At 39.5% G+C, this 22599-nt stretch overlaps 1 protein-coding gene across 7 annotated transcripts in view; it reads left to right on the top strand.

The window, feature by feature from the left end:
* The first annotated feature begins 1543 nt into the window (after positions 1-1543).
* Positions 1544-22599, top strand: part of GNE (glucosamine (UDP-N-acetyl)-2-epimerase/N-acetylmannosamine kinase) — a 30230-nt gene continuing 9174 nt past the window's right edge. The window contains exons 1-8 of one of the 7 annotated variants that reach the window (XM_074812919.1): positions 7875-7911; positions 10929-11024; positions 12965-13173; positions 15929-16380; positions 17438-17590; positions 18059-18271; positions 18958-19045; positions 20182-20392. In XM_074812919.1, coding sequence (XP_074669020.1) covers positions 13010-13173; positions 15929-16380; positions 17438-17590; positions 18059-18271; positions 18958-19045; positions 20182-20392 — 1281 coding nt within the window. In that variant the 5' untranslated portion in view covers positions 7875-7911; positions 10929-11024; positions 12965-13009. Of the gene's footprint in view, positions 1563-5962; positions 7912-8238; positions 8283-8303; positions 8323-9871; positions 11025-12964; positions 13174-15928; positions 16381-17437; positions 17591-18058; positions 18272-18957; positions 19046-20181; positions 20393-22599 lie in introns of those variants that run through there. The other 6 variants (XM_074812917.1, XM_074812916.1, XM_074812918.1 and 3 more) reach the window with 6 other exon arrangements.

Below are 22599 nucleotides of genomic sequence, written 5' to 3'. Positions count from 1 at the left end.
ATAACAGCTGACTCAGATGCTCTTCATGTGACTTTTTTTCCAGATAAGTATCAAAGAGAAGGAAGGAAATAAGTAAATGGCCATTTAATGTGTAGGGTTTTTTTCTTTCCTAAATGTCATCCTGAACTCCAGAGATTTGCTTTTCATCATTTACAAGGTCCTGGCTTCCTGTCCAAGTAAAGCACATTTACAGAAGGTTTGTTGGTTGAAAGCTTTCTATACACTCTTCAGAGATAGTACCTCTTTTAAAACTCTCTGCTTGTTTTTATTTTTCCTTGACTTTTGCTTGTTGCCTGAAAAAACAAACAAAACTGTTTCTGAAGATTGCTGGTAATGAAAATAAGTGCTATAGATACTCCAAACAAAAAATGAGGACATTTCATTCTTGACCCAGATTTAAAAACAAAGATGTACTTTTGTGTAATGCCTGATACTGAAAACACTGTGCTTTTGACTGGCATTTGAGCCTTCCATTACATCCTTGCAAGCTTCTTCAAAGGAAAAATCTGAAATTTTTTCAGGAAAATATAATAGCCATGTAATAGTTAGGGATTTAAGATTGCTCTAAAGGTCACATGATTAAAGAAGACACTTGAATAACTCAGCTAATGATACTTCATGTGCTACAAGCTTCCAAGACAGGATTTACCCTTTACTTAGTGAACAACTACAGCTACACTTCTTTACTGATTTTCTATTCTCTGTCTCTCAAATTTTCCTTATCTGTCTTTGCAACTGTAAACTGATTATATGCTTTGTACTGTAACCATCTTTACAACCACATTTTCTTCTTTTACACATTTTTTTGTCTTAGTGCAGTTAATAGCCAAAGTCCACAAACTACACACAAACCAAGTTATTTTAATATGGAAAAAAGGTGGAAATACATGATTACTATTAGCATTCTTTAGTCCTGATATTAGATCTCTGCTTAACAGATTTCTTTTTTAATTATGTAGTAGCATTTGTACCCCTTAAAATTAGAAATTATGAACTACCAGTGAAGACATAATATTTCAAATATTTGTAAGCCAACAGTCACATTGAAAACACAGTTGCATGCAAGTAGGATACCACACAGCCTCAAAAGGGATAAGAAAGATGTAAGAAAGAGATACTAGTTGGACAAGAATGGCAAACAGGGACCTCTAGACCTATTCACAACAAGGATGTATTTATTAATAGTGACAAGAGGCCAGAGTTTGATCCAGTATTCCTCCTTACTGCCAGCCATTTAATTTTCTTTTCAACACTGTATGTCAATTTTAAGTGGAAAAATTAGGCAGTCTTATCACTAGAGGATAGTTTCTGGCTCCTCCCCTTCTTTTCTCCCAGCTTCTGGCCTGATGGACTTCCTGCTCCAAGACAGCACCGCTCTTGCACCTTTGTTAGAGCTTGCAAGTCTTCACGGACCTACATGCACAGCTGCTTCTGTCTGGACAGGCAACACAATCCACCCTTAGTTTCTTTACACCTGCTGAAAGGAAGATTGGAGTGAGGAGAGAGGGCTGCATGGTGTACATCAGAACACAAGATTAGAACCACAGCATTACTGGAGTATGGTAATTTTGGTATCTTCCATCTTTAAAATTGTGGTAATACAGTAGGAATGAAGCAGAAACAATGTAGGTTTAGCTTCCACTGAAAGATGGGTAGAGATTTAAGCTCAGTCTTGCAAACTTGCCTCCTTAAAGCAATATAAACAACTTGGGATAAAAGCCCAAAGTAACCAGAACTGAGAAAGCTTAACAGAACTTGCTTTCTGGTCTTTCACATGAGAGCCATTTGCATCCAGATAACGTGCTTATTTCTTCCGCATGGTTTCCTCAACCAAGTATGCGTAACAAATAACTCTCCCACCTGTAGCTGAGGCGGAAACTGGGATCTGGTATTTGGCAAACTTACCCACTGTTCTTACCTAGTGATGACAGCTTCCAATCAAGCTGATTACTTGCTGGCTTTTGTCCAGATACTCTGAGAATGTACAGCAGCTCTATTCATTCCTGTCTGAATATACCTCAAGTTGTTTTAAGTAAACCATGTTGTCTACTGATCAAAGAAGGGGTTTAGATGCACAGCACAGGCATCAGCACAGTAAGAGAAAGAATTCCACCACAACAATCACCCCTGCCTTGGTTGCCATCATTGTTCAAGACCAACTGGTTTGAAGCCAGCTTGGGTATGTTGAACTGTGTCATATTCCCTAGTGGCTGTTTGATGTGTGTCAACAATCAGCAATAGCAATCATGTTTATTCCAGTAGGACTGAACAGTAGTGGAGCTTCAGAAGAAATAGAAAAACCATAACCTTCAGAGGTTTTAATCCAAATAAAAAAAATAGACCCTTTTGAAGGATTAAACAGGTCACACAAGCAGAGTGAATCACATGGTAACAGCAAAAAGTGGGTCAGTTCCACTGTTTTATTTTTAGAGAGAGGGAGTGGGAAAGAAGTTTTTTGATTTTCTTCACATGAAATTAAGGTAAAGGCTCAAGTTGTTAGAGACTGAACAAACTGAAAAAAAATCCTATTGAGGTTATCAGTATTCCTTCCAGTGCTTTGCACCCCCAACCCCTGACCAAGCAATTCCCTAGAATGGAGGTTGCTTTTCATACCATGACTCTTTTGCATCCTATGACTCTAGCTAGTTACTGGAAACATGATTCAAATTTTATAGGATATAAGCAGATGCAATTATATCGTAATACACCAGACATCAGCATATGCCATCTTTCCAATAAGAAAAAAGAGGCTGTCAATCTGTTATAGAACATCGGCAGCTCTAAAAAAAAATCCTGTGATACTTTTTAGCTAATTCCTAGTTATTTCAATGAGATTCACAACTCTGCTTGTTACCTGGTGTTTTGATGCACCTGATTTCAATGTAGAATGATAGAATCATTTAGGTTGGAAAACACACATCGAGTCCAACTGTTAACCTAACACTACCAAGTCCACCACTAAACCCTGTCCCTAAGCGTCATGTCTACACATCTTTTAAATACCTCCAGGGACAGTACCTCCACCACTTCCCTGCACAGCTTGTTCCAGTTTGATAACCCTTTGGGTGAAGAAATTTTTGCTAACATGCAATCTAAACCTCCCCTGGTTCAACTTGAGGCCATTTCCTCTCTTTCCTATCACTTGTTACTTGGGAGAAGAGACTGATACCCACCTCGCTACAACTTCCTTTCAGGTAGAGAGCAATAAGGTTGACCCTCAGCCTCCTTTTCTCCAGACTAAACCACCCCAGTTCCTTCAGCATCTCCTCATAAGACAGCTCCCTTCACCAGCTTCGTTGCTCTTCTTTGGACACATATTCTCCCTGAGACAATGAACAAATTTTCACATAGTTTTGGATTTCCTTTCCCTTAGCCGGTAATTCTGTGCCTAACAATCTTACCTACATGCAGGTCCCCTTTTTGTGCAAGCATAAGACCCTGAGCAAAGATGTGAGAGATCTGTGTTGTGGTGAGGGGAGAATAAAACCCCAGATTTACCTTTGCATGGCATGTATGTCATTGTCTTATCCTCCATGTCTTCCCTTTCTCTGAAACATCAAATAAAAGCAGCAAGCCCATGATGTGATACTGGCCTAGCTAACATACTCCTGTGGTTGCTTACAGTTGCTATTAACTGCACAGCTCATCTGGGAAGAACAAACAGGAAAACGCAGGAAGGTAATAACTTGTTATGCTTTCCCTGCTATGTGTATCTGTTTATATTCTCCTTATATCATGTAGTATGTGTTACTTGGTCTTTTCCTATAAAGAATACTCATAATGGAGTGCATTCACAGCAGCTGAGCACTATTGTGCCAGAATCTTCAAAAGTTATCAGTTTGGCTGTCAGAAGGACCTGCTCTTCTGAAAGCACTATGAGTCTTATCATTAAAATTCAAGTTGCTTTCAAGTGTCATAGGCTGGACAGTACAGAATTGACATGGACACACGCTTTGCTGGGTAAAAAACTGGCTGGATGGCCGGGCCCAAAGAGTGGTGGTGAATGGAGTTAAATCCAGTTGGCGGCCGGTCACGAGTGGTGTCCCCCAGGGCTCGGTTTTGGGGCCACTCCTGTTTAACATCTTTACTGATGATCTAGAAGAGGGGATCAAGTGCACCCTCAGTAAGTTTTCAGATGACACCAAGTTGGGTGGGAGTGTTGTTCTGCTTGAGGGTAGGGAGGCTCTGCAGAGAGATCTGGACAGGCTGGAGCAATGGGCTAAGGCCAACTGGAGGAGTTTCAATAAGGCCAAATGCCGGGTGCTGCACTTCAGCCACAACAACCCCCAGCAGCGCTACAGGCTTGGGGAGGAGTGGCTGGAGAGCTGCCAGTCAGAGAGGGACCTAGGGGTGTTGACTGACAGCCGGCTGAACATGAGCCAGCAGTGTGCCCAGGTGGCCAAGAAGGCCAATGGTATCCTGGCTTGCATCAGAAATAGCGTGGCCAGCAGGGACAGGGAAGTGATCTTACCCCTGTACTCGGCACTGGTGAGGCCGCACCTTGATGATTGTGTTCATTTTTGGGCCCCTCACTACAAAAAGGACATTGAATTACTCGAGCGTGTCCAGAGAAGGGCAACAAAGCTGATGAAGGGTCTGGAGCACATGTCGTACGAGGAGCGGGTGAGGGAACTGGGGTTGTTTAGTCTAGAAAAGAGGAGGCTGAGGGGAGACCTCATCGCCCTCTACAACTGACAGGAGTTTGCAGAGAGCTGGGGATGAGTCTCTTTAACCCAGTAATAAGCGATAGGCAAGAGATAATGGCCTCAAGTTGTGCCAGGGAAGGTTTAGACTAGATATTAGGAAGCATTTCTTCACAGAACGGGTTGTTAGGCATTGGAATGGGCTGCCCAGGGAGGTGGTGGAGTCCCCATCCCTGGAGGTGTTTAAGAGTCGGGTCGACATAGCGCTTAGGGATATGGTGTACTTGGGAACTGTCAATATTAGGTTAATGGTTGGACTAGATGATCTTCAAGGTCCTTTCCAACCTACATGATTCTGTGATTTTGTGATTCTAGTTGCTTTTGAAAATCTTAGCCCAAGGTTTCCTTTTCTTACAGTCAGCAGCTGGTTTTGACATTAATAAAATGGATGTAAATTAAGAGTTAAGGAAAAAAGTAATTAAAGCTCCACCTCATGTAGATGTTGATTTAAAAAGACACATTACTTTACTTTCGGGAGGTAAGAAGTAACATGGTGCTTAGCCCCAGTGCAGAAGATCACAGTACTGCTGACTGTCTGTCCACACTATCCATCTCCTGAACATAGTCATGCACTGACAAATCCCTTCTCAGACCACAGTTTAGCATCTTTCACCTCTTTTGGGGTAGGTTTCCAAAGAGTCTGATCTTTCAGCCAGCTGAAAACCAAAACAGATGATCTTGGTCCTTCTGTTCAAATCTTAAGCAGCATGACCTCTCTAGAAAGAAATAAGCTCATCATCTCCAGTATTTCTCTGCATGGGTGTTACCATTTCTGCACAGCTTTTTGGTGAGGATAGGGCCAATGAATTAATGTAAACACTGAGACTCTACTCTTCTAATGAGCCTCAGTACTGTCTGGCAAGGACAGCAGGCCATCTTCACAGCATCATTGAAGATTCTGAGCAGTAAAGGGTAAGACTGACAGCAGCAGGCAGATTATGGGCTGAAGCTTCTCCTCCCATCTCACCTTTCTGGATAGCGTTTGTCTTCCTGCTGGAGAGACTTGGGGCAGGGCTTACTCACACAAGATAAATTTCATCGTATTTATGTAATACACAAGGTCTGTGGGGGAGAAATAACCAAAAGGAGCATAAACATTCCCCCTTCTGCAGCTTGTGCTGCAAGATGCCGAAACACCATTAGAACACTTCTGGAAAAAACATATCAAGAGATGCATAGATGCTGTTGTAAGAATAATTAACTCTCAGTGCATTTGCTTCTAGCTACATAAGTACTAGTTTAATTCAGGATTTGTAAATATATACACACTTTCATACACTCATGCTCAAATATGATTCAGGCTCAGCATTTTGTTTCAGTGAAACCAGCTGTAGGTAGACTGGTGAGCTTATCATAACCCAAAAGCATTTAGAGGAGACAATTCAAACTTACTTATAATGACATTTCTAGAATGCACATAGGTTTCTAAGCAACGTGCAATATGCGTAAAGAAAATCTAGTGATGCAGAGAACAATGAAAACAACTTAAGTGGGACATGAATTGGACCTAAGGTGCCTTCCAGTTGCTATTAGTACCTCTGGTCAGTATTTCAAGTTAAGATCCCTGGTAATTTGAGAAGTGGGTGTGTTGCAATATTCTCAAAACACTGAGGCTTTGAAGAGCTATGACTCATTGGACCACAGCTGTCCCAGGACTTTCTGAACATCAGCATAAGATATTCTATTTCTCTTGGAGAGTGGTCAATTCAGAGTTTTAAATTCCCAAGGGCAAATCTTAAAGGTTTTTTACTTTACATTTCAAATCACCATAATTCCTATTTAAGATCTTTTTTTAGTTGGGAGATTTCAGTGTTTATTCCTCAAAGCCTTTCTAAACAAATATTTATAACTGGTAGAAAGTCAACTTTTTCTCCCTAGTAAAGGACAGGAAGACAACCATTCCAATTCCTTGCCTCTATTTTCTTTTAGGTATGTCAGACAAGGAGTCACCATTAAGGCTAATTTTCTTGAGACATAGAGGGTGAGAGCAGAAGGGATTTGAGACACTTCAGATATTATATGGATGAACAAAGATACAATTTGGACTGAAAAACTATGTCAGAGTGCAGGTACCAAAAAGCTGAATGCGGCACAGGCTTGATCAGACTGTACCACGTTAGACTGTCACATTTCAGCCACACAAACATGAGATCTATCAGAGGGAGAAAAGTGGGTGAAGAATTCTCATTTTATTGGGATTGTGTGCCACCAGCTACCTAAACGTTTTGTTTTGGTGCTTCCATAGCAAAATATAGTGGGCATAGGTTGTTGTTGTCACACATGATGCCTAGGGTATTGAACTAGGATCCAAGTCACAGTAGTCTCACTAGTAAGAGACCACTTTGACCCCAAAACACATTCAGTGTGAGGAAACAAGACAAATCTCTTACAATCCACTGAAAGACAGATGATCAGCAAGACTTGACAGCTGGTTTAACAGCTCTCTTGATTGTGTCACTTGCCAGTGGAGTCAACAGGATTTAAGGAGCAGGCATTCTTGGCTGAATTAACACCAAAGTAATAGAATTCTGCAGCATGCCTGAAAACTCTCTGAGCTACAGGCAGGTGCTCTAACCATACAGGGCTATAGTTCCTCACAGCCTGCAAGATCAGGCAACCTCCTTATTCTTCCATGCATTGCTGTGGGCTGTGCCTGTCCTCACTTTGCACCTCGTACAGGCAACCTCATAGTTCATAGTTTTCTGACAGCCCTCATTTTAAAAGCTCTTAACATGATGGTAATCCCCACTAAAGCAGTTTTAACAGCATTGCTCTGATGCGTATTGCATCACGTTATTCCATATATAAACCAAGAGCAAGAGGCTGTCCTGAGATAAGGATACAGTTCCTCACTACAGAAGCAAACCAGCACATGACCCTACAAACACTACCACGAACAGCCCCATGCTCAGTCCTTTGCCAGGGAGACGTCCAGCTCGACGCTGCTCAGGGCTGCTACCCCGTCACTCCGCAGACGCCCGCAGCAGAAGGTGTTCAGTGCCAGGCCAAGAGAAGAGACCCCGGCTCCCGCGGCTGGCTTCAAGCTGTAGGACGCCTATCAGCCTGGTGAAAGCCCGCTCAACTGGGCCCATCCGCCCCGCCCCCAGCCCTCCGCGGAGGCGGGAGGGGCGGGACCGCCCTGCTGAGGGCGGGGTTTTCGTCCCGGTTCGGCGTTTGATGAGCCAAGCTCCAGCGTCGTCGCTGTGGGGTGAGGTGATCGTGAGATGGGGTCACGCTGGCCTGGCTTGGCCTACGCGGGGTGCCTGGGGGCCCAGAGAAACTGGGGCCGCTCAGGTCGTGCTGCTGGGCGGGGAAGGTCGCGCGGCATCGCCTTACCGGCCCGGGGGAAGTAGGGGGGAGGGTGGCAGGAGCGCTGCAGAAGCTCTGCAGAGCCGCCGGTGGCCGCGCCCCGGCGCCGGGGCGTCATCGGGCGGGAAGAGCTCCGCCGGCTGTGCGTAGGCTTTATTGCGCGCCGCGGCCGGCGCAGGGCTGGGGGCGGGTGCGCATGCGTCCGTGGCGCTGCTGTGAGGGTGAGCGCTGGGGGCAGCGGGCTGGGCGTACGCACACCTGTGCGGCGAGGTATGCAGCGGGGGGACCTGCGCCGGGAGTATGTGCACGGGTATGTTGCGGAGTTCAGCGGGAACGGCCTTGCCAAGGCGTGTGTGCACGGATGCGTCTAGGGGAGATACTGCACATGGAAAGGTGCACGTGAGTCTTTTCCGAGGGAATAAAGAGAATGGCCTTAGGTGTGGGTATATACACATGTGCAAATGGGGGGAAAATGGAAGGATTGACCACAGAAAGGCATGTGTGCAGTTCTGCGTATTGGAGGTGTGTTGAGGGACTGTCCTTGCACACACGGATTTAACGGGCCTATAGAGGAAATGACCCTGCACATGGATATGTGCACACACGTAAGTTGCATGGCAGAAAGGTTTTCCATGCAGAAGTGTGTGCTAGTGTGTATTGGGGGTGTACATCGGGAATGATACTTTGCAGATGTGGAATAAAGGAGGTACAGAAGGGCAGACCCTTCACTTGGGTAATAAATCTATCTATATACTTGAGAGGTGTAGAGGGGGTGATCCCATGTACACATAAAGAAGGCAGGCAGTGAAGAGGTTGATCCCATTTGTGGGGGGAAGTGGTGGGAAGGGTTTCTCACCTTAGCATGGGGTAACATGTGCACAGGGTGAGACAAGAAACAAATACGCAAGGTTACAGAATGCTTTTCCACTTGCACTGATGTGTTCAGGGGGGTTGTTGAAAGATTTGATTTTGTATATGGCCACCAGCATAGGGCTGCAGCAATAGGCCCCACATGTGTGTGCATATGGGCAATACAGAAGCAATGGCCCCATGAGTAGAGTGGCATGAATACACATACTAGTACATGGTGTGGGAAGAGTTTTGGACAGAATAGCCTATATACATACCACACAGAGAAACAAATGAGAAGATGGAATGACTCCACAAGCACGCAAGCATGTGCAGAGATTGCAAAGAGGAGTATTCCAGGCTCTTTGATTTTAAAAATCATTGCTTTAGAAATGTGAATGTCGAATATACAGACGGTATTATTTGTGAAACACTGATAAAGGGGTGTCTCATGCACTTGAGACTGCTGACAGGAATAGTAGCTACTTGGTTGCTGTAAAAGCTGGCCCAGAATTCTGCTGTCTTAAAAAGTCCTTGAACCTCTAAAAGCCTTAAGATGGGGTATGGAAGAGCAGTAGACTAAAACAAGTAGAGATTAATTATTTCAAGTAGCCCTTCATGGAGCATTCTTATTTCTTCTCCTTTCTGCTGAAGATTACTAGTCCCAGCAAGGTGGAAGATGTAGACCTTGGAACAGGAAGATTCCGGACTAGAGAAGGCTGTGTAGATCAAATTCAGTATACCATCAAACACCTAGAAATTAGGAGGCAACTGTTAGTGATTAATTACTTAAAAGAATTTCAGTGAACTGTTCTGAAAAGAGTGATTCGCCTGAAAAACCTCTTAAATTCTAAAATCATAGTGGTAACAAACTTAAAATTATGTAGCTAGGACATTACAGCTCTGCTTGAAGGAATATACTGTTAGTGAAGGGACTTTGCCACTACGTTGACAGTGAATACTATCTGAAAATACAGAATTATTTTTGCATTTACAGGTTCAGAATAAGTCAGAGTCAAGCTAGAATTCTGTCTTTTTAAACTGTGATGTAGCAATATTTTTCTTTACATGAAACACGTAAAAAAATATTCCTCATGTAGTTAACACATATTAGATTGTTTTCAGTCCTTTTGCTAGGGTAAATATTTTGGTTCTTCAGAAAAACGTGTTAAAACTGACAGCAGTAGAAGAACTGTGTCTGCACCAAGGCCTGTGTGTGGCTTATTTGCAAGGTTTTGAAACTATTGTGTTACAGAGGTTTAAGGCAGTACTAAAAATAATTCTGCTTTGGGGCTTGCTGAAACTTAATGTTAACAGAAGTTGAAATGCTCAAATAACATGAATTGCTTTTTGATTCTGGTCAGTTCATATGCCTTTGAAGTATCTCCACATGTATCTCTGAAATTATTTCAAGAGACCATTATTGCAGCCCATAGCAACTGTAATTAAATGTGATCTGTGTGGCCGGAAAGATGTGTGATCTAGCAGTTCACTTCTGGTAGATCTGTAGTTATGGTGAACCATGAGATTTTTTTTTTTTTTTAATAATTTACAGACAATATTTCAGGAGATGGTATTTTCTGGATTTGGATTGAAAGGTTCTAGAATTTTAGACACTGCTTGAAGATCATGGGGGACAGAAAACTATTATACTTCTTAAAAGCCTGCTTTGCATAAATGAAAAGATAACTACTTTGTCAGAGGGTCAGAACTGATGGTTCTAGCTCAGATAACTTGAAGTAAGCAGGCTTTGGGTAAACTCACTTTGTCACTTCCTCATTCAGTGCCCTTTGACTTTGGCTTCTCAGTTTATATAGTATAGAATATGCAGTCTTGTGAGAGATTTGCTTCTAATTATACTAACATTCATGCAGTTTCAAAGATAAGCTTATAGGGATGTCAGAAGTGGCCCTCACATCTTGAATGTGATTTTTATTTGAATTAGTGGCTGTTTTTACATATGCAATGACAGGATGTCCTGCTCAGAGTGATCTCCAAAAAGAGGTTGTTTTAGAAACGAGAAAGCAGTGGTTCAGTCAGATCTGAATCTAGCTAATGTGGTTTCAGGTTTCCCTCGTTGATACAGGATAACATGCTCTCTGATCTACCTTTATACAGCATCTAAAATCCTGCAAAGTACTCCCTCTACATTTTCAAAATGAGGTACTGAATTTCTTATATACTTTTAAAATATTTCAAGCCTGTTGGACAAAAAAAAAAGACAAGATTAAATTAAAACAGTTATCGTATATACTGTGATACGTAACTGCAGATGCTTTCAGCATGAGGAGATAATTTGCCGGAAGGATTATCATCTGACCATTTGAAGTAAGGTTCAAATGTAAATTCAAATGAAGGATATCTATCACTTCATGACTGAATCCATAGAAGTCAGCTTAATTTGTCCTGATAGTAATCAAATGCTGAAATTCCAAATTGTATCTATTTTACTGAAGTTGGTTAGCGTAGCCATAGCTGCTTTGCTTCAGTAAATGAGAAGTGCCATTTCATGTGAGTTTAGTGATGGCAGCCATCTTTGCTTTTTGCCACTTCAGTTTTATTCTGAAAGGTAGTGTAAAATCAGGAATCATGGCTGTTGGAGGAAAAACATCACTGCCAATCATAGTTTTGCAGAGCCATAGTGGATAGCAAGCGGAGACTAGAAACATCTCTTACCTTTGACAACTTGGGATAGATTCGTGATCACCCTAACATTACACCAAAACATCGTTTCATTATCTGTGATAAAACCTAAACTAATCTGTGTTTAAAATAGGGTAATCTTTGAAAAGTTGCTAAATTTTAAGATTCATAAGAATGGGATGTCACAATAGCCTTTCCTTTAAAATTTACTGACAAAAATGAAATGCAATATAAAAGGAGCATGACATTGTATGTCAATATTGTCATGCTTGCTTAGGAGCTGCACAGAAAGAGCTTCCCTAGCTGTAGAGAGATTGATACTCGGAGTCAGAGACGAGCAATCCTTGTGCATTAATATGGAAAAAGTTTACTTGCCATTAAACTGTAGTAAAAATCTGACACAATGTTAGATTTCATACTGAAAAGATGGTACTTACCTAAAATACAGTTATCTTTGGAAGGAGGACAACAATAAGCTTATAGATAGCTGGTCTGATATGCTCTGCTACCAATTTAGTAATTTCTGTTTGAGGGGGAGTCACTGCTGTATACTATTTTAATAGGCTTTTCTTTTTCTCTGAAATGTTTTTTCCAATTGCTAAATGGAAACAAAACCCACAATAAAAACATCAAGGCAAAATGGTAAACAGAGGATGGGTAAACATTAAAAATTATTACATAGTTTAATCAGCTACTAAAGTTGTTAAATTTGGTTAGAGAAAATGTCTTGTTAAAATAACTCTTGATGTTGCTTGCGAAAATACTGCGTTTCTGTGGCATTTCAATTGTCAGAAACTTTTTTTTTCAATAGCCTCCAAATTGCCTGGTGATAATCATCACCCTTATTTGTCTACTTGTTCCTAAAAGTTGTTGTCTTATTGTAACCTAATTTTGTATTATTGAATATCTTGATGTACTTTGGCCCGCAAAACAGTATGGAAGGGTTTAGAAGTTAATGTTTAACTCACTTTACCTCACCAAAGTGTTTTTAACAGGTACATAAACTGACTGAGGTAAAAACTTTATCTTTTTGTTCAGAGAGTCTGTCAGTGAATGTATCTTTTAGCTGTTTGTTCCATTCTGTGGTTTTGGAATATGAGGTTATTTCACTTACTAAGGCATCAATGTTTCAGAAGTTTCCATCTGAACAGGAAAAAGTAGTTTACTATTTAATTACAGTTGAACTTCCTATTACTTAAATATTGTTTATATAGAATTTTTATATATTATTTACAGAAATAGAGGTATTAAAATTAAGTAAGCTTTAACTAAAAAGAAAATATAAATGTCCTTTTCTAAAATCTTCTAATGATAGGTACTGTCTTTTATCAATGGATGAGTTAGTATGTGTCACAGTTCTGGGCTGCACTTCTGTATGCCTTTCATGAAGTGTACCATGTACTTGCTATAAAAATCATTATTAATGTTGCTTCTTTCTCCCCCCCCCCCCTTTATTTCAGGAAGTGTATTTCAAGAATCTTTCAAAGCAGAAACAAAAGGAAGTCATGGAGAAGAATGGTAACAACCACAAACTTCGTGTTTGCGTTGCTACTTGCAACCGTGCTGATTATTCAAAATTAGCTCCCATTATGTTTGGTATAAAGGCAGAACCACAGTTCTTTGAGCTTGATGTTGTAGTGCTTGGTTCCCACCTGATTGATGATTATGGGTAAGGTGAATTTTTGTCTCTCTGCCAATCTGTTTCTGGGGTGTTAGCGATAACATCATGAATGTTAGGTAACAAAATCCTTGTCATCATGAATGTATACAACAAAATTTTAAATGTATTTTTTCAGATTTTATTTCATTTTGCAGCTCCTTCTGTGATTGCATATTTCTGGGTTTTTTTCAACAAGTCCTGGAATTTTAGAAAGTTTTTTGTAAATGCTGTAATTGAGATGTTCAACAGGATCCCAGACTATATGAAGTGAGAAACTCAATTAATTGAGATTTCTCTAAGAATCTGGTGATTATTGAATAAAAATGTGCTATAGTTTTTAATGCTCACAGAGGAAAGAAAATCTTCAGTCATTTAATGTTGTAGCTCTTCCACTTTGTATAGTTATTGGAGAAAGTACTTATATATTCCATATCCCAGGAGAATACTGTTAGTTCTTACTTCCAGGATTGTGGAGGAAGGAAAGGGTAGTTGTCTCTTTCTGACAAAATGAATAACTGATAGATTTATTAGGTATAGTTTGGCAGGAGAGATTAGGGTCCCCTCCATAACACCCTATAAGTAAGCAGTCAGATCACCTGCCTGGGAGGATGGAATGTCTTGGTCCAAATCCCTTCCTTTGGAAGGACTTTCCACATCCAGGTGAATAGTCTGCTGTTTGTTGGGGAAAAGGCAGAAGGAGCAGCGTACATATTCTTACTGAGGTTGTGGTTGTTTGGTTGGTTTTGCTCAGGCTGCATTTACCAGATTGGGCCCAGTAACTGAAATAGATAGGAAAATGCTTACTTTACAAGTCAAAATCAGACTTTAGCATAAGGCTTGCAGCATATTAGCATTGTTGAACTTTCATTCTCAGTATAGTTCTCTGTTCCTTGCTAATAACATCTTTCCATCTAATAACATGTCAAGATGAATTCAACACCACAAAACAAACCCAATTTAAAAAAACAAACAAAAAAACCCCAATCAAACTTCTTGGCAGGTTAGCATGTTGAATTACATCCTGTCTGATTGGAGAAATGAGGTGATACCATTTTATTTGCTGAAGAGGAGAAATATGACCCTGATTTTTCTACAGTCCTGAATCTTTTGCTGTCTTCAAGACTTGTGCAAAGTAGTATGAAATACTACTTTTCCAATTCCAAGGTGTTTAACACCCGTCTTTCTGATGTAAATGATTTGTAATGCACAAAGCAGTAAAGGTTTTGATCTAAAAAATGTTGTTGCTTTTAGTTGCTTTGTGGTAAGTATTCTTAAACCCTGGTACTGCTTGGGGCTTTTGGGGGGACCTAGCCCTGCACTCCTTAATTTGGGGGATCCTAGAGAATTAAAGGTCCTCAAAATGTATGTGTTCTAATGATTTGAGTAGGGTAATCAACAGTAGCAAAATTCAAATAATAGTGATCCTGTGAAATGTTTCTCACTAAAATATTTAGAGGACAGTAAAAGAAACAAAACAACAAAAATGCAGTCTTGTTCCCTAGATTTTGATCTTTCAGAAGGGAAAGAATATAGAAGAGAAGAAAGTTTTTGAGATAAATGTACATAGTAGAGAAAAAGGTAGGTCTGTGAAGGGTAATTGTAAATGGAGTTGGAAATGTAATGCGGTTTATGCTATAAAAATCTGAGCCGCTTCACTCAGTCACATAAAAAGGATTTTCCTTTTTAAAAAAACAAATTACCTGACAAGTTAGTTACTTGTAGGAATGTATTCTATGTGTTTCAGCAGTGAGCAGAATTGAATAGTTAGGATTTTCTTTAGTTATGCAGAATGTAGATTGCTTCTTTACTTGAGCTGGAGCACTTTATAGTCCTTGCTATCTTTGCTCAGCTTGCAGATCGTGAGATTTTCGTTTGCAGAGTATGAGTAGCAGAGTGGAGTTAATGAAAATTAAATCTGATTTAAATCAGTTTAAAAGTGTAATGCTTTGAATAAGACAGTGAATGTGTCAGATGGGTTAAAGACAAAATTGGAAAGCTTCTGGGTCTTTTTCTCTCTTATTCCAGCCAGAGTGTCCAGACTTCTTAGATCAGATTTAGTGCATGTGGAAAACAGGTATTATACAGATGTGTGATCTTTCATATTTCATACATGTTAACTTTAAACAGTATCAATTCTCAGTATTCAAGGCATGTTTTAACTTCCCCATTATGAAACGAAGCTCGTAGTATGTGTGGAAAGCCTTTTTTTTAGTGCTGTTTTTTTAGTCTGTTTCCTTTGAACTTAAGGCCTTTGTGCAGTGATTTCTTAAGTCTAGAAGTCTTTATACAGCTCAAATACAGAATCTGAAAAATGAATGCTAGCTGCAGGATGTTTTCCTTGAACATACAGGCCTCAGCTTTGCATCATATCTGTTGTATTTATACATTCGTCCAGCAGTCGATAAATTGGTGAGGAGTCAACATACCTTTCATGAATGGAAACCATACCATATCTATTCTCCAAAAGGCTCTGCAAACACATGAACAAAGAGTTTGTTTTCTGAGGATTTCCAGAACATGTTCAGCAAAGCTGCTTATTAAAGGTGTCTAGAAAACTTGATGCTTGGTATATGAGGGAAGATCTTCATATGGATGAGAACATTCTGTTAAAATCTTAAAAACTGTTTTCCTCAATGAAGGAGGTATAATAAGCAGGCCTGTGTTCAAACCCAGTACAACTATTCTAATACACAGTTATTTTGTCAAACTGTATTGCTGTAAAACCAAGTTGTATTTACTCTAACCCTTTTGCTCTTACCTTCAGTAATACCTACCGTATGATTGAACAAGATGACTTCGATATTCATACAAGATTGCACACCATTGTGAGAGGAGAGGATGAGGCAGCTATGGTGGAGTCAGTTGGCCTTGCATTAGTCAAGTTACCAGATGTCCTGAACCGCCTGAAACCTGATATAATGATAGTTCATGGGGACAGATTTGATGCTTTGGCCCTGGCCACATCTGCAGCCCTGATGAATATTCGCATTCTTCACATTGAAGGTGGGGAAGTCAGTGGGACCATTGATGACTCTATCAGACACGCTATAACCAAACTGGCCCATTACCATGTGTGTTGCACAAGGAGTGCAGAGCAGCATTTGATAGCCATGTGTGAAGACCATGACCGCATCCTTTTAGCAGGCTGTCCCTCGTATGACAAGCTTCTCTCTGCCAGAAATAAGGACTACATGAGTATTATACGCATGTGGCTAGGTGAGCAGTCCACTTCTTACTTTTTTCATATGACTTTCAACATTAGACAAAGTCAGTAACTAGGTTATCAGTCAATGGGATCTATTGACCAGTGACTCTGAGAAAAGTACAGGAAAGAAAGAGACAGACTTCATGCTAGCCAGTTTAAATTTGGTTAATTGGAGATGATTATCAAGCATCAACCTGCTTCTCAAAAAAATAGTATATTTGGTAATAGTATCTTGTATTTCTTTCTACATTTTCTTTTGTTCTGTGTTCTACCATGTACAGCTGGAAAGCTACAAATCTCTCCTAGTAAACATATCTGGTCCTTTTGCCAAATCAAAAAAATAACCCCTTAAATGGGTAACTTCTCTGAGCTGAACAATTTAAAAACAAAACAGTCTTATGTGAACAGTTATTTTGGTGTAAAGGATGTCTTTAAATAGAATCAAAGCTGTTCAGGGCTAATCTAAAAGAAATCAAAGGGAATTTATATTGTGAACATTCTTTTGAGGAATACACGTTCATTGACTTACAAATAATTTCTGTAAACAGTGGGGTTTTGTGTTTGCGTTTTATCTTTGACAAAGCAATCTCCTATATGGCACATAGTTGGAAGCTGGAATTTTCTTAGATCAGTAGGTGAATATTTTGCAGATAAACTTTTTTATCAAATGTACTAAAACAAGTATGACTGACTTTTTTAAAGCAATGGGAATGAATCTTTGCTTTAAGATGGGCAACTGACAGAAAACCTGAGCAGCTTCAGGGCTTTTATATTATTCTAGATTTGTACTGGTGAGAGCTTTAGATGTAGGCCTGAAAGTTAGCAGTTTGCTGGGGTTTAGGTAGTGGTCTCTGAAGTTATGAGACTTGCTTAGAGAGGCAAATAACAAGCTATATTCTCCTGTTACTCCCTTGACTTTTATTGTAGCACTGAAATTTGTGTTAGATACTCCATTCAGTGCCTTGACTGTTCAGGCTTTCACATCTGTAGTTTCAAAAGTATGTCCTCCCTTCCTCTGAACTATTCTGTGCCAATAAAAAAAACTTTTCTTGGGCTTCATTTGGACAGGTGAAGATGTCAAAACCAGAGATTATATAGTTGCTCTGCAACACCCTGTAACCACAGATATTAAACATTCCATAAAGATGTTTGAGCTGACACTAGATGCACTCATCTCCTTTAAAAAGAGAACACTTGTTCTATTCCCTAATGTGGATGCAGGTGAGTAAAATACCTTCATGACAGAAGGACACAAAACAGATTGTCTTTAAAGCATACATTGGTTCTTATGGAGTGCTTTTATCCTGGAACCTCCAGCCAGGTGGAAATAGCTGGATGGTCTCAGCATCATCTGTGCATCTGCTGCAGTTCCATGTTCACATTCCTGGAGGACATTCCAGCTTTTCAGTGGTGGTGGGAAGATGAAGGGAAACCATGTGACATGTAAAAGCAATATCAGTGCCTATTAAATTAACTAAAAACTACATAAAGATTTTTGCAGTGGATTTGGGGGTCAAATTTGGGCTTAAGTGCCCAGCTCTGCAACTTATACTGTGAGGGTAAAAAGAGAACAAAAAACCAACTCAGAGCTGGCAATTCAATGAACAGCTGTTAGCTCCTTTGCATGTTTGGACTTTCAGTTTAACAATATAACTTGAATCATTTATTCTACATCTTGTTTTTCTGTAGGAAGCAAAGAGATGGTTCGGGTGATGAGGAAGAAGGGCATTGAACACCATCCTAATTTTCGGGCCGTAAAACATGTCCCATTTGACCAGTTCATTCAGTTAGTTGCTCATGCTGGTTGTATGATTGGCAACAGCAGTTGTGGTGTCAGAGAGGTGGGAGCGTTCGGTACACCGGTCATCAACTTGGGGACACGTCAGACAGGAAGAGAAACAGGTACACGTTTGCTTAACTTTTAATTTCCTTACGGTTCTGAGGTTTTTTTTCTTCCACTGGATAAAGTCAAATGAATGCTTGACAGAGGCCATCTTGCAGTATCAGTGCAACATAATTTTTAACCCATTTTAAAGCTTCACTGGTTATTTCTGTATCATGTTAGTGCTGCTTGTGTGTTTATGTAAGATAATGAGGTTTGTATCTATAGACAAGTTAAAATACATCTCCATTTGCAGTGGATTCCATTTAGCAGAATAGACAACTAATTGTTTTTCTTTACAGCTAGTTTGGTGTTTGACACGTATTAAAATTTCACTTTAAAAAATACAAACTTTTCACCACTTCAGGAACTAACTGTATTACAGTATTTCATAGATATGCAGGTATGACACAAATAGCCCTGTTTTCATTTATGCATTTTTAATTTAGCAATAGAATTCTGTTGAAGGCTAATATGCTACTCTCTAGTGTTTCATAATGCATGACGGTGTATCATAGGAGTCACCATTGCTTTACTGGGAGCAAGAGGAGGCACATAATTGATGAAAAGCGATGTTGATCTGGCTGGAGTCTTTCCTGCTTAGAGGAAATAAAAATAATTATTTCTTTGTCTCTAAAGCAGTTCTTATCCTCTAGTATAATTTGAGGAGCTGACCTGTCCTATTATTTTAACTTTTGTCATCTAGGTGAAAATGTTCTTCATGTTCGTGATGCTGATACCCAGGATAAGATTCTGCATGCTCTACACCTGCAGTTTGGTAAACAGTATCCATGGTAAGTAAATCTTGGTAAATCTTGCTTATTGGAGGGGATGTTAAAGCAGTGGAGTAAAAGGCATTTAGTCCTGAGGTGGCTCATCGTATCTGGAGTGCTTTTAATACACTAATGTGAGGTTACAAATTATTTTTCATTTCACATACCTCTTTCAGAATCATAGTGCCATGTCCGGTATACAGATTAGTATTTGTAGTACAAAATGTTACCAGTAATGTTTTGATATAACTAGTAATTTAATATCCAACAGAAAGTCAAGAACACAAAATTCTGTGTTAGCTTAGACTAGCATAATTAAGAGAGCTTGTTCCATAGGAACAGCATGGGGGCAAATAGCCTGTCAACCTACCTCTGACTTGTGCCTGAAGGACACACTACTCTATGGCTAGATTGACCTCAGGCATGACACATAGAGAGTCCTGAGTGCAAGCTTCCAGGGAAGCTTCAGGATTATTGCAAGATGCTTTTTTGTTATTCTTCAGCCATACAGTACCTACCCTCAGTTCTTTAACATATAAGTTCTTACAAAGTTGAAGAGATAATATTTGTCTAATTAAAGACAACAATCAAAAGTATATTTCTGAAGAACCTCAACAGAGTAATAAAACTGAATTATGTAATGCCAAATGTCTGGCACTTGTATGATGATATTTTAAAACCAGACATATGTTGGAAATTGACATGTATGTATTATTATGCAGTTGTCATCTTTGATTTAAGTACATCTTGTTGCACATACATAAACTTTCCATATTGTTAGAACTTTATTATGTGAGTACTTTCACTAAACTTTTAATATTTTATGTTTTCTGGCATCATTAACTTTCCAGTTTTCTACATTCCATGTTTCATATTCCAAAATGGAGCTAATGCCAAAATTGCACTATCTGTTGCGTGATCTTCAAACTACTGATACTATCTACAATATCCCACGTTAGACTCAAGTAGTGTGAGCTGCAGTATTGTTGTAGTAGCCATATCATGATTTTGTAATGACACAGTGTTACAGCCTTCTGTCATGTACATTATACATTGCAGTGTTATTTCCATTGTTATTTCCATGCAAGTTATATACATTGCAACTTATACATTGCAGTGTTATTTCCAATTAAATGGATTTTTTTTTCATATTATAGCTCAAAAATATATGGAGATGGTAATGCTGTTCCAAGGATTTTGAAGTTCCTTAAATCTATTGATCTCAAAGAGCCATTGCAAAAGAAATTCTGTTTTCCTCCAGTGAAAGATAGTATCTCTCAAGATATTGACCATATTCTAGAGACACAGAGTGCTCTAGCTGTGGATCTGGGCGGAACAAATCTCCGAGTAGCAATTGTCAGTATGAAGGTAAATATTCTGTGGTGCTTTTAGATATTCTGCAAATTCCATTGGGCTTTGTGGTTCTGTTCCTACAGCAGGGATATGGGCTTGTGATGCAAAAGAGCTCCAAAACAAAGCAGTCCCACTGGCTTTTGCTGTTGAGGGGTAAAGTAAATTTTCCCTTGCTTGTTGCACCTCTAATACAGTCTTGATACAACTTGCCTGCTGGTGTGCTCTTCTGAGACTGCTGTTAAGCTAGCAAAGTACATTTGCTAAAAATGCAAGGGAATGCTGGAATAGATAGTCTGGAAGGGTATGGTGTCTTCATTGCTGAATAGTAGGAACTGGTTAAAAAAGGTTTCTTAAAACGAGCTGAATTACAGTTTCTTCATCTTGCGTTGGAAAAGGGTGGTAGATTTGAGTTGTATGATGATCTTCTAATATTCCTATCGGGGTTTTTGTTTTGTTTTTTATTTTAATTGTGTTGACCGTGTCCTTTAATGTATGAAAAGAGGTGCTTGATGGTTTATACTGTCATCAGAATAAACAGCATTTGATACATACACTAGAATTTGTAGAGACTTTAAAGACTGAGGGAGTTTTGTGTCTGAAAGTGCCTCTCTTCCTGTAGAAGTAACCCATTTGAAATAGGCTTGAAGTTACAGCCTTGTAAAGGCTGTATGGAGATGTTCAGGTTTAGGAGTACTGTGTGATTGAATTGTCTCTATGCTTTGAAGTTCCTCAACCCATTTCTCTGGTAATGGCACAGTCAGAAGTTTTCCTTTGCCTGTGTCATAGCACTAATAAGTATGCACTGCTTGCATAGCTCTGCCAGTCAGCTAACTTAAAAAGATGAAAGTTCATGCTTGGCAAACACAACAAAAATTGAAGTCTTAAAAAACAGCAAGTGAGGCTACCAAAATGGCATCAGTATCAATCTGGTGCCAAATCACTTGCAAAGGCATCTAATAGTGAAACAAGTAAATACACCTATGACTATCAGCTGATTATCCAGTTCAACAGAAAAAATACAAAATTTCTATTTAAACTTGTGAGCTTCAAGCTTATGGGATAAAAATTACTTGGTGATGGTGTAAAAATATTTGAAATAATTCTTATCCAGGTTGATGAATGAAAGGATAGTTAGGACTGAAGAATTCTAATTCATTTAGACACCCGTCTTCCTGTTTGGGGGGGAAAAAAAAAACTATGAAAGTCCTGAACTCTGCAGCACTTTAAAGATGTGAATAAAACTCATGTTGAGAAGTCTTTGGCTTTTATTCCCAACAGTATTGGACAATGACTCCTACAGTTACACTGTATGCTTCCAGATAACTACATCAGTTAGATACAGTTACCCAGAAAGAAAAGTTGCCTGCAGAAAGGTGAGGGTCTATGTAAATGGACCTGATATGGTCTAGAATTTTTGCATTCATTTAAAAGAAGATGTCTGGCAGATCTTTAAAGGTCTTACAGTCAACTTTTAACAGTGTAATTTTTTGGATGTAAAATTGACACCACAGTTTCTACCAATAGAGCCTGTGGAAAAAAAAAAAAAAAAAAAATTAAAAAAATCCTGTCCATTTTGAAGAGTGTAGCTTGAGGTGGCATTTATGAATGTTGAATGTAGCAAAGCAGAGTGAAAAGGATCAGTATTACATAATAAAATTTATACAATAGGTGTTAGCATTTAACAGAAGATGGCAGAGTTAAAGGTGTAGTTTTCTTTTTATTAAGAAAATAACTTGAGTTTTGAAAAGCTCTTTTTAAAACCTGTTGTGTCTTCTGATAACGTTTGCTGCAGCCTTGTCTTCCAAAATAACTTCCTCTGATTCCCCTCCCGCTCCAAACCAAAAGTGAAGAGGAAACTAAACATAAACTCTATTGCAGATGTGATGCTGAAATGGTGGGATCTAATAATCAAACCATTGACATCTTGGAGTTTTCTAAGTTACTTTGGCAACAATGAATCGGCCATGTTGGATCTAGACTGTCTTTGTTACTCCTTTTTGCTCAGTTGTATTAATCCAATGGTGTTTAATTTGTAGAGTATGGGGGATATAATAGCTAAGCAGCATATCTTCTGTGCAATATTAACATTACATTAAGATTAGTTCCTTAGTACCCACAGATTCAGGCATGCATAATGAATTCTTTCATTACCACTGCATGACTCCTAGGGTTGAAAATGATCCCTTTTTCCTGGACTCTCCCTCCCCCATACAACATAAATC

The sequence above is a fragment of the Strix aluco genome, chromosome Z, assembly GCF_031877795.1.
Source record: "Strix aluco isolate bStrAlu1 chromosome Z, bStrAlu1.hap1, whole genome shotgun sequence".
In the NCBI taxonomy this organism is placed as follows: Eukaryota; Metazoa; Chordata; class Aves; order Strigiformes; family Strigidae; genus Strix; species Strix aluco.
This window is presented reverse-complemented; position numbering and strand designations above follow the sequence as displayed.